Source organism: Anoplolepis gracilipes, chromosome 9, assembly GCF_047496725.1.
Source record: "Anoplolepis gracilipes chromosome 9, ASM4749672v1, whole genome shotgun sequence".
NCBI classification, from domain to species: domain Eukaryota; kingdom Metazoa; phylum Arthropoda; class Insecta; order Hymenoptera; family Formicidae; genus Anoplolepis; species Anoplolepis gracilipes.
This window is the reverse complement of record NC_132978.1, coordinates 12,175,517-12,194,793: the sequence shown is the minus strand read 5'-3', so window position 1 is coordinate 12,194,793 and position 19,277 is coordinate 12,175,517. Positions and strand designations below refer to the sequence as shown.

The window sequence follows — 19,277 nt, the reverse complement described above, 5'->3', positions numbered from 1 at the left end:
TTACGTAACTGCCCGTGAGTGTGCGATATATCTCGTCATTTGAAGCTGCCCGACTGTGCGCGAAGTGCAGCATATTAACGAAAGCTGTGTGTCGCTGACGTTTTGTGCGACGATAAATATACATATAATAATTGTATAGTCGCGTTGGATCCGTAAGACCTTTCTTACCATCTTTATTATCTTAGACGCGTGTTATATAAGCATTTTGCGAGAACGACTAAAACACGCGATGTCATTGCGCGATGAAAAATTGTCTTCTGATTACGCGCTTTAATCGAACTTCTGAATTATTGATTGGAGTTTCATGCAAATTCGAAGACCCATAATGGTAGCCATCAAGCAGTTAATCACATTTTGCATGAGATCGATACTTGCCGACTATTATTCGCCGGTCTTGCTGTATTATCGCGGTCATGACTAATTTCGCTGCAATGATATGAGAAGCAAGATGTGCGTACGAAAGAAAAGAAATGCATTTATATTGATCAAGGTTAGGTGCAAGTTACGTGCGATCAGAAATAAGAACTTTATCCGTGACATCCGATATCATTTGTCTTGGCTATCAGATACTATTGTCTACTATCTAATATATCATCCGTCTAATATTACATTGCTGATACGTGTCGCGACATTAATTCCGCTTTATATATATACATAATTTATTTATCTATTACATAAATTGTTTATAAAAAGAAACGCGAGCTCAATTTTCTGCTAATTTGTAATTTGCGGAGAGAAATTATTTGTCATATCATTGCGAATTCATATGCCTGTTACGAAACATTTATCGCGTATACTATTATCGTGATCGCTCGAAAGACCACATGCATTCGAAGGAGAATTCTCGGAACGAGATACAATAGTCACGACTGCCCAATGTTATTACCATTGTCTGCATATTGTCACGCTCCTAGTTTCACTCGTTTAAAGCTTGCACGCCTCTCGGGCACACGCTCGTTTTCTAACGATCATTACAGTGTAGTTCAACCCTTTATAGCCTGAAGGGACTTTAAAATATTATTTCTGACGTCTGCAGTATATTGTGTGATACAGCTCGTGACGTTTCTATTGCGTCGCTTGTCGCAGTAGATCATGGAACCTCCTCGACTCTTCTTCTAAATATCATTATCAACCAATTCCCTCAAAAGATCGCTGGCTTTTCTTTGTTACATCAACGATTCACATTTCAAGAGATAACACCGCAACCTACAACTTTTATAACCTTGTTAGAGAAATCATGTTTCTTTCCGGCACTTGTTGAAAAACGGTAACAATCGTAAGAGCTATCGAAATAAAGCAAAACGACTTAACTTCGTGTTTCCGGAAAGTATTTTGGGCAACCGTGAAAGCGAAACATTTTCCATTTGATCGAATGCGCGCCGTGTACGATCCCACGTGGCCACTTGCCTTTGGATTACATTCGTATCCGTCTTGTAATCCCGGCGGAGGACACCGTCCGCATCGTCGTACGATCATGGCGAAAGTGCAGAGAAGGCATCCGTTCAGTTAAACCCGCGAACCCATTTTCATGGCCCTCTTAAAATCGGACGAGCTTACTCGGTGGTTACTTACCGTCGTCGCATCGAGGACCAGGTGAGTTTATGTGCCGAACACTCGGTCGTATTGGCCTGTTATCGGAATCTTGGAAGCGAATTTCGACCACAAATGCACGTACACACACACACACACACACACACACACACACTGCACTGACGTCTAGGAAAATTACGTTGGAGAAACGAGTCTGTTAAAGTATTCATCACGTATAATGGACGAACGTCACTAATTTAACCACTTTCTAGAAAACATATAGATGTATGTGTGTGTATGTGTGTACACGCGTACATGTGTATTCAAGTGGACGTGTACGCGTTATATGAAATATTGACTCTTCTTGGCAGATTCGCGTGTCTAAACTTTATTACGATCAGAATTAATAGAGATAGAGCTGTTACTTCGTCCCTTTTGGATTTTTTTCGTTCGTCACAAATCTTTATCTAACGTACTGCACGTAATTTATTAGTTCTGATAAATGATAAGGTCAGATTGTACGCGGAGTACAATCATATGTTTTACTGCAAGGGATTGCTAGATCCGTTTTTAATCGTCTCTTATATTTTTTCTTACAAAGAATAAAAGAAAGAAAGGAAATAAAAGAATTATCTGTAGCTTTAATCCCTTCAACAAATACTCTGACACAAAAAATATTACCATTTTAAAGCAATCTTTTTTCTAGTCTAATTAATTTCGCAAGATACATAAATTTAGACAGATCGGTTGTGCAACATTTTTATTTCGATATAAACTTACGAATGAAAAGTAGGTCGATGAAAACATTACTCTCAATCTATCATCTTTTTTTATGATGCATACATGTCCGATACGTGACAGTACTCTCGCATGAATGAATCAATATAGGTATTCGTCTTCATTCATTTCGCTTTGGGTAAATATTAAAGTTTGCTGTTCAAATTTGGACATGTACATGTATAATTGTCAAAATTAATAGGATTTCACAGTTATTGGTATCGTCATGTTAAACAACTTTAATAATAAAATATTGCATTAAAAAAATATTATTAGCTATTTATAATAATTATATGTTTTTTATTACGTATAATTATAAAAATATATTATTTTATTATAGCAAATGAGAATGAAAAATGAGAAATGTTTCGTTATACGTGCGTAAAAGGTATTATTATGTCAACAAAAATACAGATTTAAATTGCAGTATAACATGTATATACTCTTGCTACGTTGCCCGCTTTTTCGTTTACCAAGACGTAATTAGTCGAATTGATACTCTCACATTGTATATGTATGTATATGTGTCGGTAGAAAAATAAAATACTAATTCACTTCCACTTGTTATTTCAATAGTATCATATTGATATAACTATTATACTGTCGAGTTCGTTATTTAACCGCGCTCCTCGTGCCCCTCCGAATTGATAAAATAATCACTGAAAATTCACACTTACAGTGATACATTTGATTGCGGCGATTCAATTGTTTTTGATATGATATATATGCGTAGAGTGAAATTATAAAAATAATCCAACAGAAATGCATACCGATGCTCACACGTATATTTGTATATATCCGCGTAATGGTTTTACATTTATATTTTTCCATTATCTCAAAAATAAATATGCGCGAAAATTATTCGCATTGAATGCGAAACATTGGATGAAAATAACGGAATACATACATATTATTGACGATGTCTTTTTTTTCGCGAATCCCGTAATCACGTGCGCTGTATGCGTATTTGTTGCTGCTGATAAAAAGGTTCCTCTATATAGATGTAAGCCTCCGACAAAACCTGGAGAAAGTAACGAGCGAGTAGCGCGTTAATACAGTCTCTTTCTTCTTACATTTGACCTTAATCGTTAAGGTTAATTGTTTCTGGCACAAGACCGAAGATAAAAATCGAGCGTTTCTTGAATAACTTTAGCTAACTCTGGTTTTATTGTTATCGTCCCAAATCTCTTCGACGGATGTTGGCAGAGTCAAACTATTACTTGAGTTTCATTGTGCCAAGATCATACAATACTATACTAGAGAGACTGCATTATATTCCGAGAAGACATATTACAAATCATGAATATTTGCAAATCGCATATATTAATCAGATTTTATCGCTCCCAGGGTGTCTCGTCTATAATTACGAAGGAATTAGAGCGTCTTGTGTGCAGAGTGATTTACTGGCGATCGATTTTATCTTAATCAGTGGCTTGCGAGACAAGATATACGATCGAAGCCAAGCGCTGTGCAAATAATTATAACCAATATACGGACGATCAACGGTGTCTAATATTTGCGATAGATTTACCTCACTGGCTACTGGTTACACATTGAACGTCAGAAACGATTGTCAATTGCTCTCACGTCACGGATATTTGCTCGTGAATAATTAATGAGATTCCCTTTCGAGCAGGGCACGTGCACGGATTTAGATATTTCAAGATAACGTGGCTTGACAAATTACTATGTGCTTCGTTTGGCCAATTTTTCCTTCTCATGTATTAGAGCCTATCAATTTCCTTTCTATACTATGTAACAATTTTGAAGAGTTATATGGAGATGTGTAACACGCAAGAAAGGAAGATTGTGATTTTTAAATTAGAGATAGATTTAAGTTCTTGCATAAATTTAAATGCTTTCACAGATTATTCCAAAAAACTATTTTCAATGGCGTAGGAAAAATGTTTTATTTTCCCGTCGTTAACTACTTACTAACTTGGAGTAATTATCTGACATCGTGCTGTACGTAGTATCCCGAGATAAACGTTAAAGTGTGTTGCTTAAGAGCAAGAATTTCTAACACTTCCCATGATACTCAAGAAGATGTTACACGCGTACGAAGCACTTCGGCCGACCATTTTGTTAGTTTCCTTCATGGTTGCCTCGAATTAAACTGAAAGCACGGCTTCAGTATGATGCTTACGAGTGGTCGAAGTGCAATTTAAGCTTGGAAGGAAACTTAAACTTTAAGCAACGGGCAACGCAACTGGTAAGAGTCTTACGCTCTTTGCGCAAGTGTTAAGCATATAGTAAGAAAGATAGATCTTCTTAGAATAGTTGCTACCTATATTAAGAATCGATCTCTAATATATCTCTAATGATATATATATATATATATATATATATATATATATTTTTTTTTTTTTTTAATTGTCAAATATCTCACTGAGAAATTTGTTAAAGTTTAAACAGATGCAATCATGCAATTATAAAAGTTAACTTTTTATCTTTTTACTATACTCAAAATAATATTTTGCTAATGCAAATAGATTTCTAGATGTCTCAATTAAAATTTATCGCTACTTTTTGTATCTGTTGGTATATTGTTTGTCACGTATAGAATTTATAGTAGCAATACCTCTAGAAAATTTAGATCCCATTGCCAAATATTAATCACAAATATAATTGTCCTTGACAGTAGGGCTTAAAGATAGGCATCGTAGACAAATTTTCTATCTAAATTACACTAATAGTACAGATATAAATTCTGTCTCTGTAAATTTAAATTGATTCAGTGCAAATATATGCAGTATCACACACAGTATTTGCTAATAATTTATCTGTTTCAGTTAATTTTTAACACCTAGAAAATTTTTGTTAAAGTTGCAAAATCATTTTTTTCAATGTAGAATACAATCATAGTCATTACAAAATAATTAAAAATAATTGTTGTAATATATACATACTGCAAAAAAGAATGTTTTGCACTCTGTGAACATATTTTTCGAAATCTCTTAAGTTTAAGTATCACAATCGTAATTGGCAAAAACGTAATCGGTTTCAATTTTATCCTATCTGTTCATTCCGTATAATGAAGTCGACCATAAGACCATGATGAAAATCGTTTTCTTTCCTATGGGAACTTAAGCAATTCCTATGGGAATTTAAGCATCCGAGAAGAATGCTATATATTAGGGAGGAAAATGAGAGGAACTAGATTGAATCATTCTTTCCGATTGATTCAACGTCGTGATGCAATATTAGCTAGATGGCAGATATCATTTAAGTGACCATTAGAAACGAAAATAATTCTCGTCAAAGATTTACATAATCGAATTGCAAAAATAGTTGTTTCATTTCAATAAATAAAATGAAAGATGTAGAAACGGAGTAGTATATAAAAGGGGGTATATAAAAGTCAATGAAAGAGTGTCAAAGTTATCGCAGCAAAATACCGGCTTCACACGCGAGTGTGAATTATTGAATCCTTTCTGGCGGATCTTTAGGCCTCTTCGCGATAACTCGTTGAATCCATTATCACGCTGGTAGACACGAACGATACTGCATTTGCGCTATTTGCGGCGCACATACGTTTTCTTATATTACGTGCTATATATTTCTTGGCGGTGGTACACGCGCAATATTTGCACGGGGCAGGGAAGAGGAAGGGCGATACGCGCGAACGAGCATAGTCGGTTATTATTTAACAGGCTGGCGCAATGTATCGCGCATTTTGACACCATGCCGACCCGTTTTTGTGAAATACTACTGTAAGATCCGCACGGTGCCATTTTTCGTGTTACTATTTTTTTTTGCAGTTCGGCGCCGCAGCGACAATATTCGACGCCGCTTCGAGCGATGGTACATGTAACCGAATAAAAAATTTCTGCCCTTCTTAATATAAAATATAAATTAATGTATTATATTGTAAACTACATGTACGAAATGCGTCAACGAGCGCGCGATTTATTGAAAATCATAAAGACTAATAATAAATGCCGGCTACGAGTTACATTACTTAGCGGTTTTCTACTAATTTTTGACCGCTTTTAAAAATAATTACCGTTCTAAATTTCTTCTTACTTGAGATATACTCAAGAAATATTCGGGGCACCTCGCCGGCGGGAGAATTTAATTATCTGATAGTCAACCGATCTATCTCTCTGTCCCTCGAGGAAATATATGTGCTCCCACCACCCTAGCCACCTGAATTCGGACCGGAAGTGAGTGCATCGCCATCGTACTTTTCTCTGGAAATGGGAAAAATTTTTATTTCGCGTTCTCGTTTCATAGATCGATTATCTATCCGTAATTGATCGCCGTGAAATATTGCATTATCGAACTCTAAGATGTTCTATGTGATATGGCCTTTTTATAGTGTATATAAATGCAAAGAGCTGTTATTCATTTAATATCTGTTTAAAAACACAAAATATACACAGCAAAATAAATACGTATACCTAAGGTGCTCTTTTAAATTCTTCTAAAAATAATAATATTTTTTAAAGTAAAATAAAAGGAGTTTGTTTTTTTTATTCATAAAACTCAGAAAATCGACGCAATATCACTTTCGAAAATATCTTTGCCGTTTTCATTTCGTTCTTTACAGAGATATTCGTTTGGCAATCCGCTGATCATTCCCCTGAAAATATTGCATCCTGATCAACAGGAGCAGATAGCTGGCTATGCCTCATACAGATCGTTTATTGTACCGTATGTTGGAATTGGGAAGAGGATCGAAGAGATCAAAAAGTAACTCTACTAATAGATAGTGGAATATGTCTTATAGTTATAATGCAAAACTTTAAACATGATTATTATACGTTTACTTATAAGCATTTATATTAAATTTATATTAAATATTTATATTAAAATTCCAACGTAGTAATCTTTTGGTAAATTCAAGAAACATTTTACACATAAGATTCACATATTATTTTATTTCTATTCTTTTTTCATCTATTTTTTATTTTATTGGTGCATTTTATTCAAAGACTTTCGTATTTTTTAATTATATTGGAAAAGTTTCGATTTAAGCGCATTTCCTTTGATTTAATCTAGTCTTTGTTGAATGAAATGTTAAACGCGGCAACGAAACTAATTTCCCCCGTTGTAAACGTCAAAGACGAGAATGTAAAGTAGTATCTTACAAATTTTAGTTCGATGACATCAATGACTCTCAAAAGGCAAATAATTGCGGTAAGATCGTATTTTACATTTTACGCGTATTTTATTAGATCTCCTTAAAATGCATCATTACCCGTTGATCATTACTTGACAACGGATTTCTATTTAATCTATAGCGAAATCGAAACTTACTTTTTCAAACCCATATATATATATATATATATATATATAAAATATATAATGTATAATACATAACGATAAGTCAAACGATAAAATTTCATTGCCACTAACGTCGCGCTAGTCGCTAGATCGTTCGCTGTTACTGACGTGCTCAATTGAATCCGTTCATGGCTTTATACGCGAATAAACAGTTAATGATCCAGCAGCTAGCGTGTTATATCGTCGGTCGTTAACATACATCCGTCTGTCCACAGTGCGTGTACGACACGGTGTCTTCCGATTAATGAAACGATGCTGGTTGTGTAAATTTTCCAGTTGAATGCGCCAGCCAGTAATTTCTATCATAATAGACATACAAAGACATATTTTACATGGCTTATTGTAACAAAAAATATTATATATTACGCGTATAAAAAAGGAGAGACTCGGATAGTAAAAAAATTTTTACAACATTTATTAATCTTTTGTCGCAATGTACGCTTCGCTTGAAATTAACAAGAGAGAGACACAAGATATACAAGAATATGAACGTACAAGTCTGCGAATATTCACATATCGGTAACGTATACGAGCACATGTAGATCGAAGAATGGCGGAGATTGCCAAATCGATATATACTAAACGGGTTTAACGGGGCAGGAATAATTAGGATGTTGGCACCGAGCCCGAGAGTCGAGCTCGCAGAACAGATTTGAACTGAGGAAAGGTCAGTGCTTGCGCTCTCTACCTATTACACGCGTTGCCACCCATTGCTCCAGTATGTATGTACATCGTACATCTGTACTAAATATTGAGCAATGTGTGTAAAAGCGTTCACCAACTATGCTAGAAAGTCTTTATACATCTTGTATTTCTTTTTATGCGAACGAATAAAATCACTGATAAAAGGATTTGGTCTGTTAGTTGCCAAATACTATAATAAAACGTTGAGTACAACATTAAATATTTCAGTATATACTTTCAGTATACATGCACTGAAACATACTTTATTTACAATCAGTAACATAAAAACTTTTAGAAATACGTAATTATTGCAGGAACTGACTGCGTTAGTTCTTTTTTTTTTTTTTTTTTTTTTATGTCCTGTTTTTAGATTTATTTAGTTGAACAGCAAGGTTTTCCGGTGAAAAAAATTGCCAATATTTTGAGTTATATTTAGTACGCTGTTCTGTTTTTCTGTAGAAAAGATACAACTGCGTATTGCGTTCTGCTATTACAAGATTGGTAATCTACCAATTCTATTTTTTCTATCGATCAACAACATTGTCCGTATATAGATCAGTTTAAAAAAACTTTATATATATATATATATATCCATTTAAGCGATTATAAATATTATTCTCGACATTTTTATATTGTGATTCAATATTACCGACGAACAGTGCAGTTAGCAATGTGTCAAAGATATAAAGTACAAATAAAGTATTGTCAGCAAGGCGTCAGCATCAATCGCTTGTGACAGGTGGACAATCGCCAAAACTGGTGGCATTATAAAATATCAAGATTTACGATTATATCCCGATTACATCTCGTTCAATAGAAAATTCAGTAATAAAAGAGGATTATAAACACTTCTCGATAATAACAACTCATATGAATTTCATCGATATGATACGAATGCGTGAAACAATACCAGCTGTCACGTCGACGTTATTAATTAACCGAGTTAAACACTGATTCACACGATAGTGAATTATATTGAGACATTCAACGGGCAAGTTTTTTTTTCAATTTTTGAGATTGCATTATTTAACAATGTTGCGTTCCAATTAAACGGCATTCTACTTTTCGCGTAATCGTGAATATTGCTCCCAGATATTATCTCTACATAACGCTGATTGTGTTTTTTAGATACACAATCAGCCCGGCGTTTAATAAATGGCATGATGTCCATTTGGAGATATCGTTCATATTTTCACATTGCTTTCCGCCGATAAAATGTTTCTTCATTTACGGAATCTTCTGTTATTAACGATTTTCGTTTTATAAAAATTTTATTATAAAAATGTTATGTTGAAAGATAAATATCAGATATGAGATAACATTAATATCGATATTAGATTAAATATAATTAAATATTCTATACGTTAAAAAAATATATTTCGTAAAATAATTAATTATACTATTTATTTACTAACTAAATTAAGAGATTATAAATTAATTTATCTAAAAAGAAGATTTATATGTATAAGTATAATCTTGGAAGTAAACAACTATGATACTAAGGATAGAATAAATTAACCAGTTCAAGAAACTCTAGGATGTATACACCACGGTTGGATAATTTTGAAACCAAGTACATTTTGAAACTTCCTCTGTTATCGTGCCTAGCGACGCATAATCGACACAGAATTTACATAAATGCATCGAGCAAGTGCAGTCAACCGCAATAAATTGAACTTTACTAAACTCTCTTCCAAGATTGAGTTTTCTCAAGCCGTTTTATCCTATGTTGATTACCTATTATCTATTTATAGCGTAATATGTAAGTATAAGATTTTATATTGCTAATTGTAAGATTAATCAACCCTCGCACTTTACATCTACGTATTTCGTGCACTTATTGCCGAACAATTTCCGCTCTTGGTTAACGAATCGCGACAGGCGAGTTGCGAGCCACCATAGATTGCATTTAGCGAACCATTTTGCGTTGAGAGGGGAAAAGGAAAAAAGTAATATGGAGAATTTTTCATTTTTTCCGAGTTCAAAATGAATCCGTGCGGACTCGATTCCGAAGACTGTGGGAATTACTTACCATAAATTATTATTGGAATACGGTCCGCGCAAAATCTACATACTCTTTCAGATTAACCATTCCCTTGCGTTTCGATTTTGCCTTAACATAATCAATATGATAATTTTAATAGAGAAAGCAAAATTCAAACTTTTTTTGTTTATATTATATTATTTTTGCTTTGACATTATATGTATAAGAAATAACGTTATTCTAATATATCAGTGTCATTATCGGATTATTGTGCTGCGAAGAAATATGGAAAGGTTGCATTAACGTATAAAAATGTCATGAACACCTTGGGACTAACTTTTCGGTTCTGCACCAAAATATCGACCGTAATATTTCCTAGAACGACTACGCAGGCATCAAGATGTCTATCGGCTCGAAGTGAAATGTTACGTTATTATTTTTCTGGTGCCGCGCCAGCCGAACTCGGTGAATTCTGTGGGAGTAATGAAAATTTTTCCCTAGAAAAATTTGATTTCAACTGTATATACGGTGGCGTGTTTTTTATTCAATATTCTTTTGTTGTCAACTTTTGTGTTACATTCAATAGCAACGTGATACTAACTGAATAAAATTTACGCTACGTAAAAACTCGTATTCGATGCGTATCTGATAAAAAAAAATCGCTTTTACGTACTGGATTATACGATTAAATGGCAATAACAGCGAGAATGCGTGTACAATCGGCAAAAGCAATTAAATTGGGACGAGGGCTCCGCTCCTATCTTTTCTGCATTTATAGTTTCAATATCTATGTAATGCGTCCTGGATATATAAATATATATGTATATCTATGAGACACATTTTAATTGTCTGGCTTGTAAAACTACGCGGAGCGCGTTTTAGAAAGCAATCAAATTTTACGACTGTCCTTTCGCTATCTACCCTCGCAATTTATTTTATGAAAGTAATCCGCCGACGTAAGTTTTATGCCACAGTTCACTTATTGTATCGAAAATAAAAATTTATTGAAGCAGAAAGATATTCGAAGCACCAGATGTCGCACAAACATGATGGAGCTTTAAAGAAAAATTATTAAAATAACATATTATATCCAAATTTGCTTTTTTTCGTTTCAAATTATCATTGATGATGCTCTTTGCATTGCCGTAAGTAAAATATACGGCACAGTTGTTTGTTAAGTATATCGAGTCTGAATGTGCGAATAAAAAAAAGTCTTTGCGCTTTTAAAAGTCGGTATTTAATTCGTTTCCTCGCACTTCACTTCGTCCATTTTAATGCTCTTGGAGTTTTCAGAATTCAGTTACATGCAAAGTTACAATGCCGTTACTTCGCCGACGGACAAAGAGGGGGGGGGGGGAGGGGGAGAGAAATGAATGCGAAAAGATTCTCAGGCGACAAGAAACGCCCGCATTCTCCCTTATTAATCCTTAACACGATGAAGTGCGAAATTCTTTTTTTCCACGTCAATTCTTTTCCGCTTTATTTCGCTTTCGCGAGCGCGCTGGGCGACGGCCGCGCGAAGGATATCTTCGGCTTTCATCTCGGTACAATTTTTTTTTCTTGTTCCATCAGCCGCTACCGTACAACGATGCGCTTTTACGTCGCGTCGTGGCAATTCATCCTTACCCTCCACTAACGCGACCGAGCAAGACCGAGCGCCACTCATGCTACAGACAAGTATCATTTCCGCAAAAAGTAACTCGAAAATGAAAAATCGAGTGTCGGGGGATGACATGTTATTTTTCCGAGAGTGGTCGATACGAAATGTGTCAGAAATATAATGTTACGACGCTAATTATACAGTACCATATATATATAAAAAAAAGTCATAACTTAAGATTAAAGATCCAGAGAATAAGCAGCTTAATATAATAAAAATAAATCTCAGAATCACCGCGTACTTCCTTTTTATCTATTAGAACAAGAAATTATAAGAAAGAGAGAGAGAGAGAGAGAGAGAGAGAGAGAGTATAAGAAAAGTATAAATGATACTCTTTTAAAATCAAATAGAAATTCCTTCTGAGAAGATTATGAAAATTAATACTTAGGAATAAAAGTAATGCGATTGACTGATTTGTCCTTCTTTCAAGCAAGTCAGGGTAATATAATTAAATGAAAAGAAATATTTACACCTATATAATAGAATTAAGAAGCCTACAAGAAATAATTTATGTTTTAATTTTGTCAATATATAATATAGATAATTTAATTATTCATAAATATATTAATAAATAAAATAAATCTCTCAAAATAATTATGCAAAAGAATGCAATATAAAAGCGCGATCTCTCTTTTAATTAAATATAAAATATACATTTAAAGTAAAAAAAAAAATTGATTATTTATACCGAATCAAAAATAAATGAAGAACGAAGGAGAGTCGAATAAGTAATAAAAAGATCTTAAGTGTTAAAGTGCGAGGTAATACAAAGAAATCTGTCGCTAACGGATCACGATGGGTGCCAGTTTCAAACAAATGTCTTTTAATTAGAGGAGAACGTGAATTTAACAAAACTACGTCACGTAGTACCTGGCCCTGGCGGTACTTTAATTTTCAAATGTGTAACACGCGCGAGACGCTAGGGTACATTAGTAGTATTTTTTCGCGCACACGCCGGTTGCATATAGAACCGTCGTTGCACACGAGTAGCAAACGCTAGCTAGCCGCACTCTTTAATACACGTTTTTCACACGTTATGGACCATGGCTGTATTCTACGTAGCCATCATAACCAAAGTAAGGTACGGGCTTGCCATAATAAAAGCTCAGAGAGCTGTCCAAACGATCCCCTTCGAGCCACTCTGCGCTGAAATAGACAACCTAGTTTAAAAGTGCAGAAAGAAAAAGATAGCGTCGCGCACGTTTGACCCATGAGGTAACTAGCATCAGTGACGTCTACAACGCGAAAATTTGGCGGAAAGAAATTTTTTACATCTTACTCGCGTAAACAATGCATCTTCTCCGTCACAGATTATGCGCCCGATCATCTGTTTCCGAAAGACTAACGCTTTAATATTGATGACTTGCAAATAACCTGGGCATTGCCTCGATGAAATTAATCGCACGAATGCATCAATGCCTCGAGGCGAGAGCCGATCAATCGATTAGTAGTAGTACCGACGCCAATGGACGCGGACAAATTTGCATTCTGTCGCCACCGACGGCACGGAAACGAGAGCGAGAGAACGGTCGGGTGAAGCGGGCAGAAAAAAGGGCGAGCTGAAATATTTAAGGCACAGTCACTTTGTTAGCGTTGCCGGTCCGGGAGAGGATACGATTTGAGGGTGAGTGATTGACAGCGCTTGCAGTTTGAGCATTAGGGGCGAAAGTGGCGATGGGAACACAACCAACACAACGGAAGCGGAAGATAATGGGACGCTGTACGCGTTATACACGGTGATGTCATAAATCGGGACGTACCAACCGCGTTCCGTCCCCTGTAAATCATGTTTTATATGCTAAACTAGAATTACATCGTATGTACATGTACATATATATATATACATGCTTGTTAGCATGTATTTTGAAATATGAAATTTTTTTATTAAATGTATTTTCATCTTTTTTTTCCATGTACATGAAGATTTGTTCTCATATAATCTCAATTTGTCATGTAAACTTGTCGGATTAGCCGAAAATCATATACAACGTTCTTCCACGCGTGTAAAAGGGGGATAAAATATCAATCTGGAAATTTCCATGTTACCGAATGACACGTATTATCGTAAAGTCTTCTGTGTGTGATCTCCTATGTATGTATGTACGAAATATGTTAAAAGGCAACGAGAACGTTCGCTCGACAGGGCTCGTCAATTTCGGATGCGAGAAGAGGAAAGACGCGCTTATTTGGCACGTGGTTTCCATTTTGCGCGGTCCCGTGATCACATAGAAGCGCGAACGATGGTTCGCTATAGCCATGCCATGGACAATGAATTTCAGACGCTCCGTTGACGCACTCTGTTCGAGTATTTCATGGCTGACTATGCTCGGACGTGAGACATATTGCCGTTCTCGACCGGTGAACTTCAATGCAGATTTTATGTTCGCGTGGTGGACACGTATCAGCGATTTTCAAAAAGCTCGTCGCATATGGGTTAGCCGGACTGGACCAACGAATTTTGTCGCAGAGAAAGAGAGAAAGCTCGTGAGATTCAGGATTGAAATTTGAAATGTCAAAAACTTGAAAAATATTTTTTGAATTACACAATATGTTACCTTTTTTTATACGTTGTCATTCCTGCCATCTCTCTGTATAATCTTATTGTTAGTGTAGATATATTGATAATTGTATTTATAATTATATCGACTAGAAACACACACACACACACACACACACACAGAGATCAAAGACAAAGCCGGGGTTAAATAGCAAGCAAGAAAAATATTCGCAAGAGAAAATGTACTCTGTTCACGCGACAGCGCACGTTAATCGCTCGCGTGACGACTGCGAGACAGTCTGTTAACACAAAGTGAACACAAGTACATAGTCGCTTCATTAAATACAGTGAATGTGTTATTATTGCTCCCGTGTGGTCGCAACGCGACTTTTAACGCAGTCTAACGTCAACTACATTTGAGACGCACTACATGTGAGAAAGTGTATAAATAGAACAGCCTCGATAGAGAGTTTAATGATCTGCCAGTATATTTTTCAAATATAAGCAAATTGATAGTTTTCATTAATCTTTTTTTTTTATCAGATAATGTAGTTAGAACATCTTTTTAGAACAATTGCTTCTTCGGAGCAAGAAGCGAAACTTTCAAAGACACGATTCAGTCATTAGCGAACTCTTCACTAATGGCTTAACGTCAACCCAATGCAATTTTCTGATTTTGGAAATATAAGCTTCTTAGCACATCAACTCCAAAGTTCTCCAAAGTCGGAAAAAAAAAAAAGAAAAATAAAACAAAATTTTAAGTACTTAAAAATAAGTATTCAGTTTTAATTTCCTTAGGATTTTAAAATATAAAGTCAGATTTAATTTTATATTTTTAATAAATCGCTCTTATATATTGCATACATTTTATAGCATGATTTGCGAAATAAACCAAGTAATTACAAAGATAAAAGAACCAAGTATAAATCGGAGACGGCAGAATAATTTCTTTCAGAAAAAAATCAAACTATGCCGAGGGAATCGAGCGAAATCGTGATAATCCAATTGACAGTGAACAAAGGGAGAAAGGGGATGTAATAGCGAAATAAAAAAATAGCGGATAGCGGTAGAACAAAGTGGAGGAAGGTTTCGAAGAAAGATTAAAGAGGGGATTTTGTAAGTAGACGCGAGAATTTGCTCCTGGGTCTGTCGGGAAACGGTGGGGTTTCGCGGGGGTGGCTTTGTCGAGCGAATTCTTGCGGTTTCGGAGCAATTACCTTGACTGAACGCTAACGATGGTTCGTAAATCAGGATAAGATGGAACAACAGCTATTCTATCGACGGTGAATCCATCTATGGTAGTTATCACTCGAACGCAAGCTTTAAATCTCATTTTCCAAGACAACGATTTAGAATAATAGATGCGCATACATACATATATACAATGCTGTCTTTATGTTTAATTTTAACGAATAAAGATTATTACTCTTTCACGTTTTTCACAATTTCCTTGCGACGACCTTCTTTATACTTTTACGTAGAAAATTTATTGCTCTTCTACTCTTCAAACATACGTTGTTTTGCTTCTCTCGATATCCTTCTAGAACAATTGACATAAATTCTGATCGGTGGCAAGGTGCCAAGCGTAAGTTTGCAGAGTGTACGATATATACTTATAGAACACTTGAACATTTTATATTCCAAATTCATCGTTTTATAATATTAACTAATTACAGAATTTTTCTCATTTTTCTTTATGTGTGTTTCTGTTGATAAATTTGAAATATTTCTCATTGTGTCAATACATTTTTGTAAAACCATTAAAATTTGTAGATATTATATATATTGTATCTATAAATTTTAATGTTTTTACAAATTTATATATATAAAGCACAAAAAAACATTGTTCATTTGAAACAGAATTAAACATTGTTATCTAAATAAATGGATACACAACATACATTCTGAATCGTCTTTGTATACATGACAATTCTAGCTTAATGCAAAATGCACGTGCAATTGTAGGTCGACAAAGTGCTTGATGGTAGGACTCATCTGATGGAAACTCGTCGGATTTGAGGATCCAATGACGCTTTGTCATTAAAGTCATTACGTCATCCATCAATAGGTAGCTCCTAAGCCTGTTCGGTCCGCAATTCAATGCCAACAAAGCCGCATTTACCGATTGTCGTACGCTTCACAATAACCGACTATGCAGAAACGTTTGAATGGTAACAATGTCCGACTACAGTTTGTAGATAGAGTAGCTGATTTCTATCCTACCACTTGATCTTATATTATTACATTTTTTGTATTTTGCAATCCCTCTTTAACTTATGTATGGCTAATCAAATTTTCGCGTCGTGTATTATGATTTCGTGACGTTTGCAATTTTCCACTTTCCTACTTTCTAACAAATTTTTTTTTCTCCATTTCTTTCTCGTTTGCTCGATTGCTCGGCAAATTGCGCATTTATATATATAGTATGTACAGTTACCATAACATAAAAAGACTTTAAGCCGATATATATTTACAATTAGCATAAATACATAAAGTTTTTAGCGTGAACGAAACGTTTAATTTTAATTTCATTTTGATTTAAAGTAGACATTCTATAATATTTTTAATTCGCAGAAAAGAGATAAACGCCATGAAAATAAATCAATTTTCACGAAAGATTTTCAGCATCGAAAAGTTCTAATTGCCCCATAGTAGCGTAGTAACGGATTACACGCGTTTTCGTGGTGTCACATGACACTGGCCGGAAAACAAAAGGCCGCCAGTGATGGATGGGTTCCAGACGATTGAAGCGGCATACCGGCTTTCTGTTTCAGGTGGCATGGCTGCGGGTGGACACGCAAACCATCCTGACGATAGCCAATCATGTGATAACGAAGAATCACAGAATCGGCGTCACGCACAGCGAGCACAAAACATGGCTGTTGCATATACGTGATGTCCGCGAAAACGACCGAGGGAACTATATGTGTCAGATAAACACTGACCCGATGAAGAGTCAGACTGGTTATTTGGAGGTTGTAGGTTCGTCCGCAGGTTGTGCCTTACGCGCCAAATTAATATCGCAGTAGAACATTCGGAAACTGTTTGTTTTGATAAAAAAAAAAAAAAAAAAAAAAAAAAAAAAATCTTTGTTTTTTTTTTGCCAAATTTTCGCGTTTAATTCGAAGGTTGAGCTCGACAGTAAAGCGAACGACCGGTGAAAAATCAAGTCCGCTTCTGGGTATTTCGCCTGTGGTATCGCTTTCGAAACCGCGCTACATGTTACCTTTAAACCACCAAACGGTAGTATATCGAAAATTCGTGATATTTCGCGAGATAGAACTCGACAATCGATTTCTCTTCATTGCCTCTTCTATATTGCGTTTTCCCTGTACCATTCATATTTTTTTTCTTCACGATTGCTATTCATATTATTTGTATAAAATTATTTTTATGTCTTTTTTTTTCGAGCAAATATGTTTGAAAATTATACCATCACATAATTTTTATTCGACAGTTCCGCCAGATATTTTGGATTACGGCACGAGTACCGATATGGTGGTAAGGGAGGGTAGCAACATTTCGCTGCGTTGCGAAGCAACAGGGTCACCGACGCCAAACATCACCTGGAGAAGGGAAGACGGCGAGTTGATTATTCTGGGAAACAGTCAGGAAGGTAAACTACTTACAGGCTGTCTTTTACAATGTACAAAGAAAGCTTAATGGTTTACGGGGAATAACTTAGCGACGTTAGCTTTAAAATCCTTTGTAGCAAAGTGGCTTTGTATGTCAATGTATTTATAATGATATCCTTTCAGATACGCGCTGTTCTATATTCTCTCATAAAATGATATTTCTCTTAAGAAAGATTTAATTCAATTTCTTATTTTTCTAATAAAATAGATAGTGATTTGCGTGGCGTACGAAATTTCCAGATAACTATTCAATTGCTCGCGATATTCGTCCAATTCCTCGGCATGACAGACTATTTTCCATAATTTGCGCACGTGAGGCGTCAGGTGGCGCGAAAATTTCCGACCGTTTCTACATAGACGTACTTATTTTATTCGCATCGCTCATCTTGAAAATCGCCACGCCGTCATAGGAAAAGCGACCGCCCACGCGCGCACAGCTGAAACACCGGATTCACTCAACGCGGGGAAACGACGATTTATCATTCCGCCTCTCGGACTTTATTCACCCGGCTACGTTGCGTGATGCAATTGCATTCGAAGCTGCCGATGCGACCGTGTCGGTGACGTCAAAGTGAAATATGCGTTTCAGCCCTTATGCGTCTCGCACAATAACGTCAAGGAAAATCGAGCTTCCTCGTTCGCACCTGTTCGAACAACGCGGCGACTTTATTCTACGGGTACAATAACAATTTATCATCCTTTTGTCTTTCAAACTTATTGAGCCGTCCCGCCTCTCTATGCAGTTCCGTTAAATATTTGCTTCCCTTTGTGCGCATTTTATGCACCTGTCCCTGCGCAAAGAACCCAGAGGATAATTTATAAGAATAAGCGACCATATTCTTTTGCCCCTTTTTACCATTTTTTTCATTTCAATCTGACCTTGTTCTTTCCTACTCAAAAATGTATGTACGTATTTTGACAATATCATTTATTTTTCTTTTTAAATTAACGGATTGAAATATAATTTGTATTATCTCTACTTACATGTCATTATTAATAATTATTATTTATTATTCACATTGTTTATAATCAGATAATTTGAACGATGATCTTTTTCGTTCTGTTTTAGGTTCGTACTAATGTCATTTAAATACACCGCGTGTCATAATGATTCGCTGACGTGGATACAATATCTATTTATCATCCCTATTATCTCCGAAAATTATTGGACCGTCGTTTTGCATAATGTCGTTTTGCTGACAGCGAAAACATTTATTCCGC

At 35.6% G+C, this 19,277-nt stretch overlaps 1 protein-coding gene and 1 long non-coding RNA gene across 2 annotated transcripts in view; one reads left to right on the top strand and one right to left on the bottom strand.

Moving 5' to 3' along the window:
* Positions 1–19,277, top strand: part of LOC140669328 (lachesin) — a 128,352-nt gene that overhangs the window by 86,613 nt on the left and 22,462 nt on the right. Inside the window, exons 3-4 of the mRNA XM_072899062.1 lie at positions 17,196–17,403; positions 17,879–18,037. Coding sequence (XP_072755163.1) covers positions 17,196–17,403; positions 17,879–18,037 — 367 coding nt within the window. The remainder of the gene's footprint in view (positions 1–17,195; positions 17,404–17,878; positions 18,038–19,277) is intronic.
* Positions 1–19,277, bottom strand: part of LOC140669332 (uncharacterized) — a 191,378-nt gene that overhangs the window by 156,856 nt on the left and 15,245 nt on the right. The gene's annotated exons all lie outside the window — the stretch shown is intronic.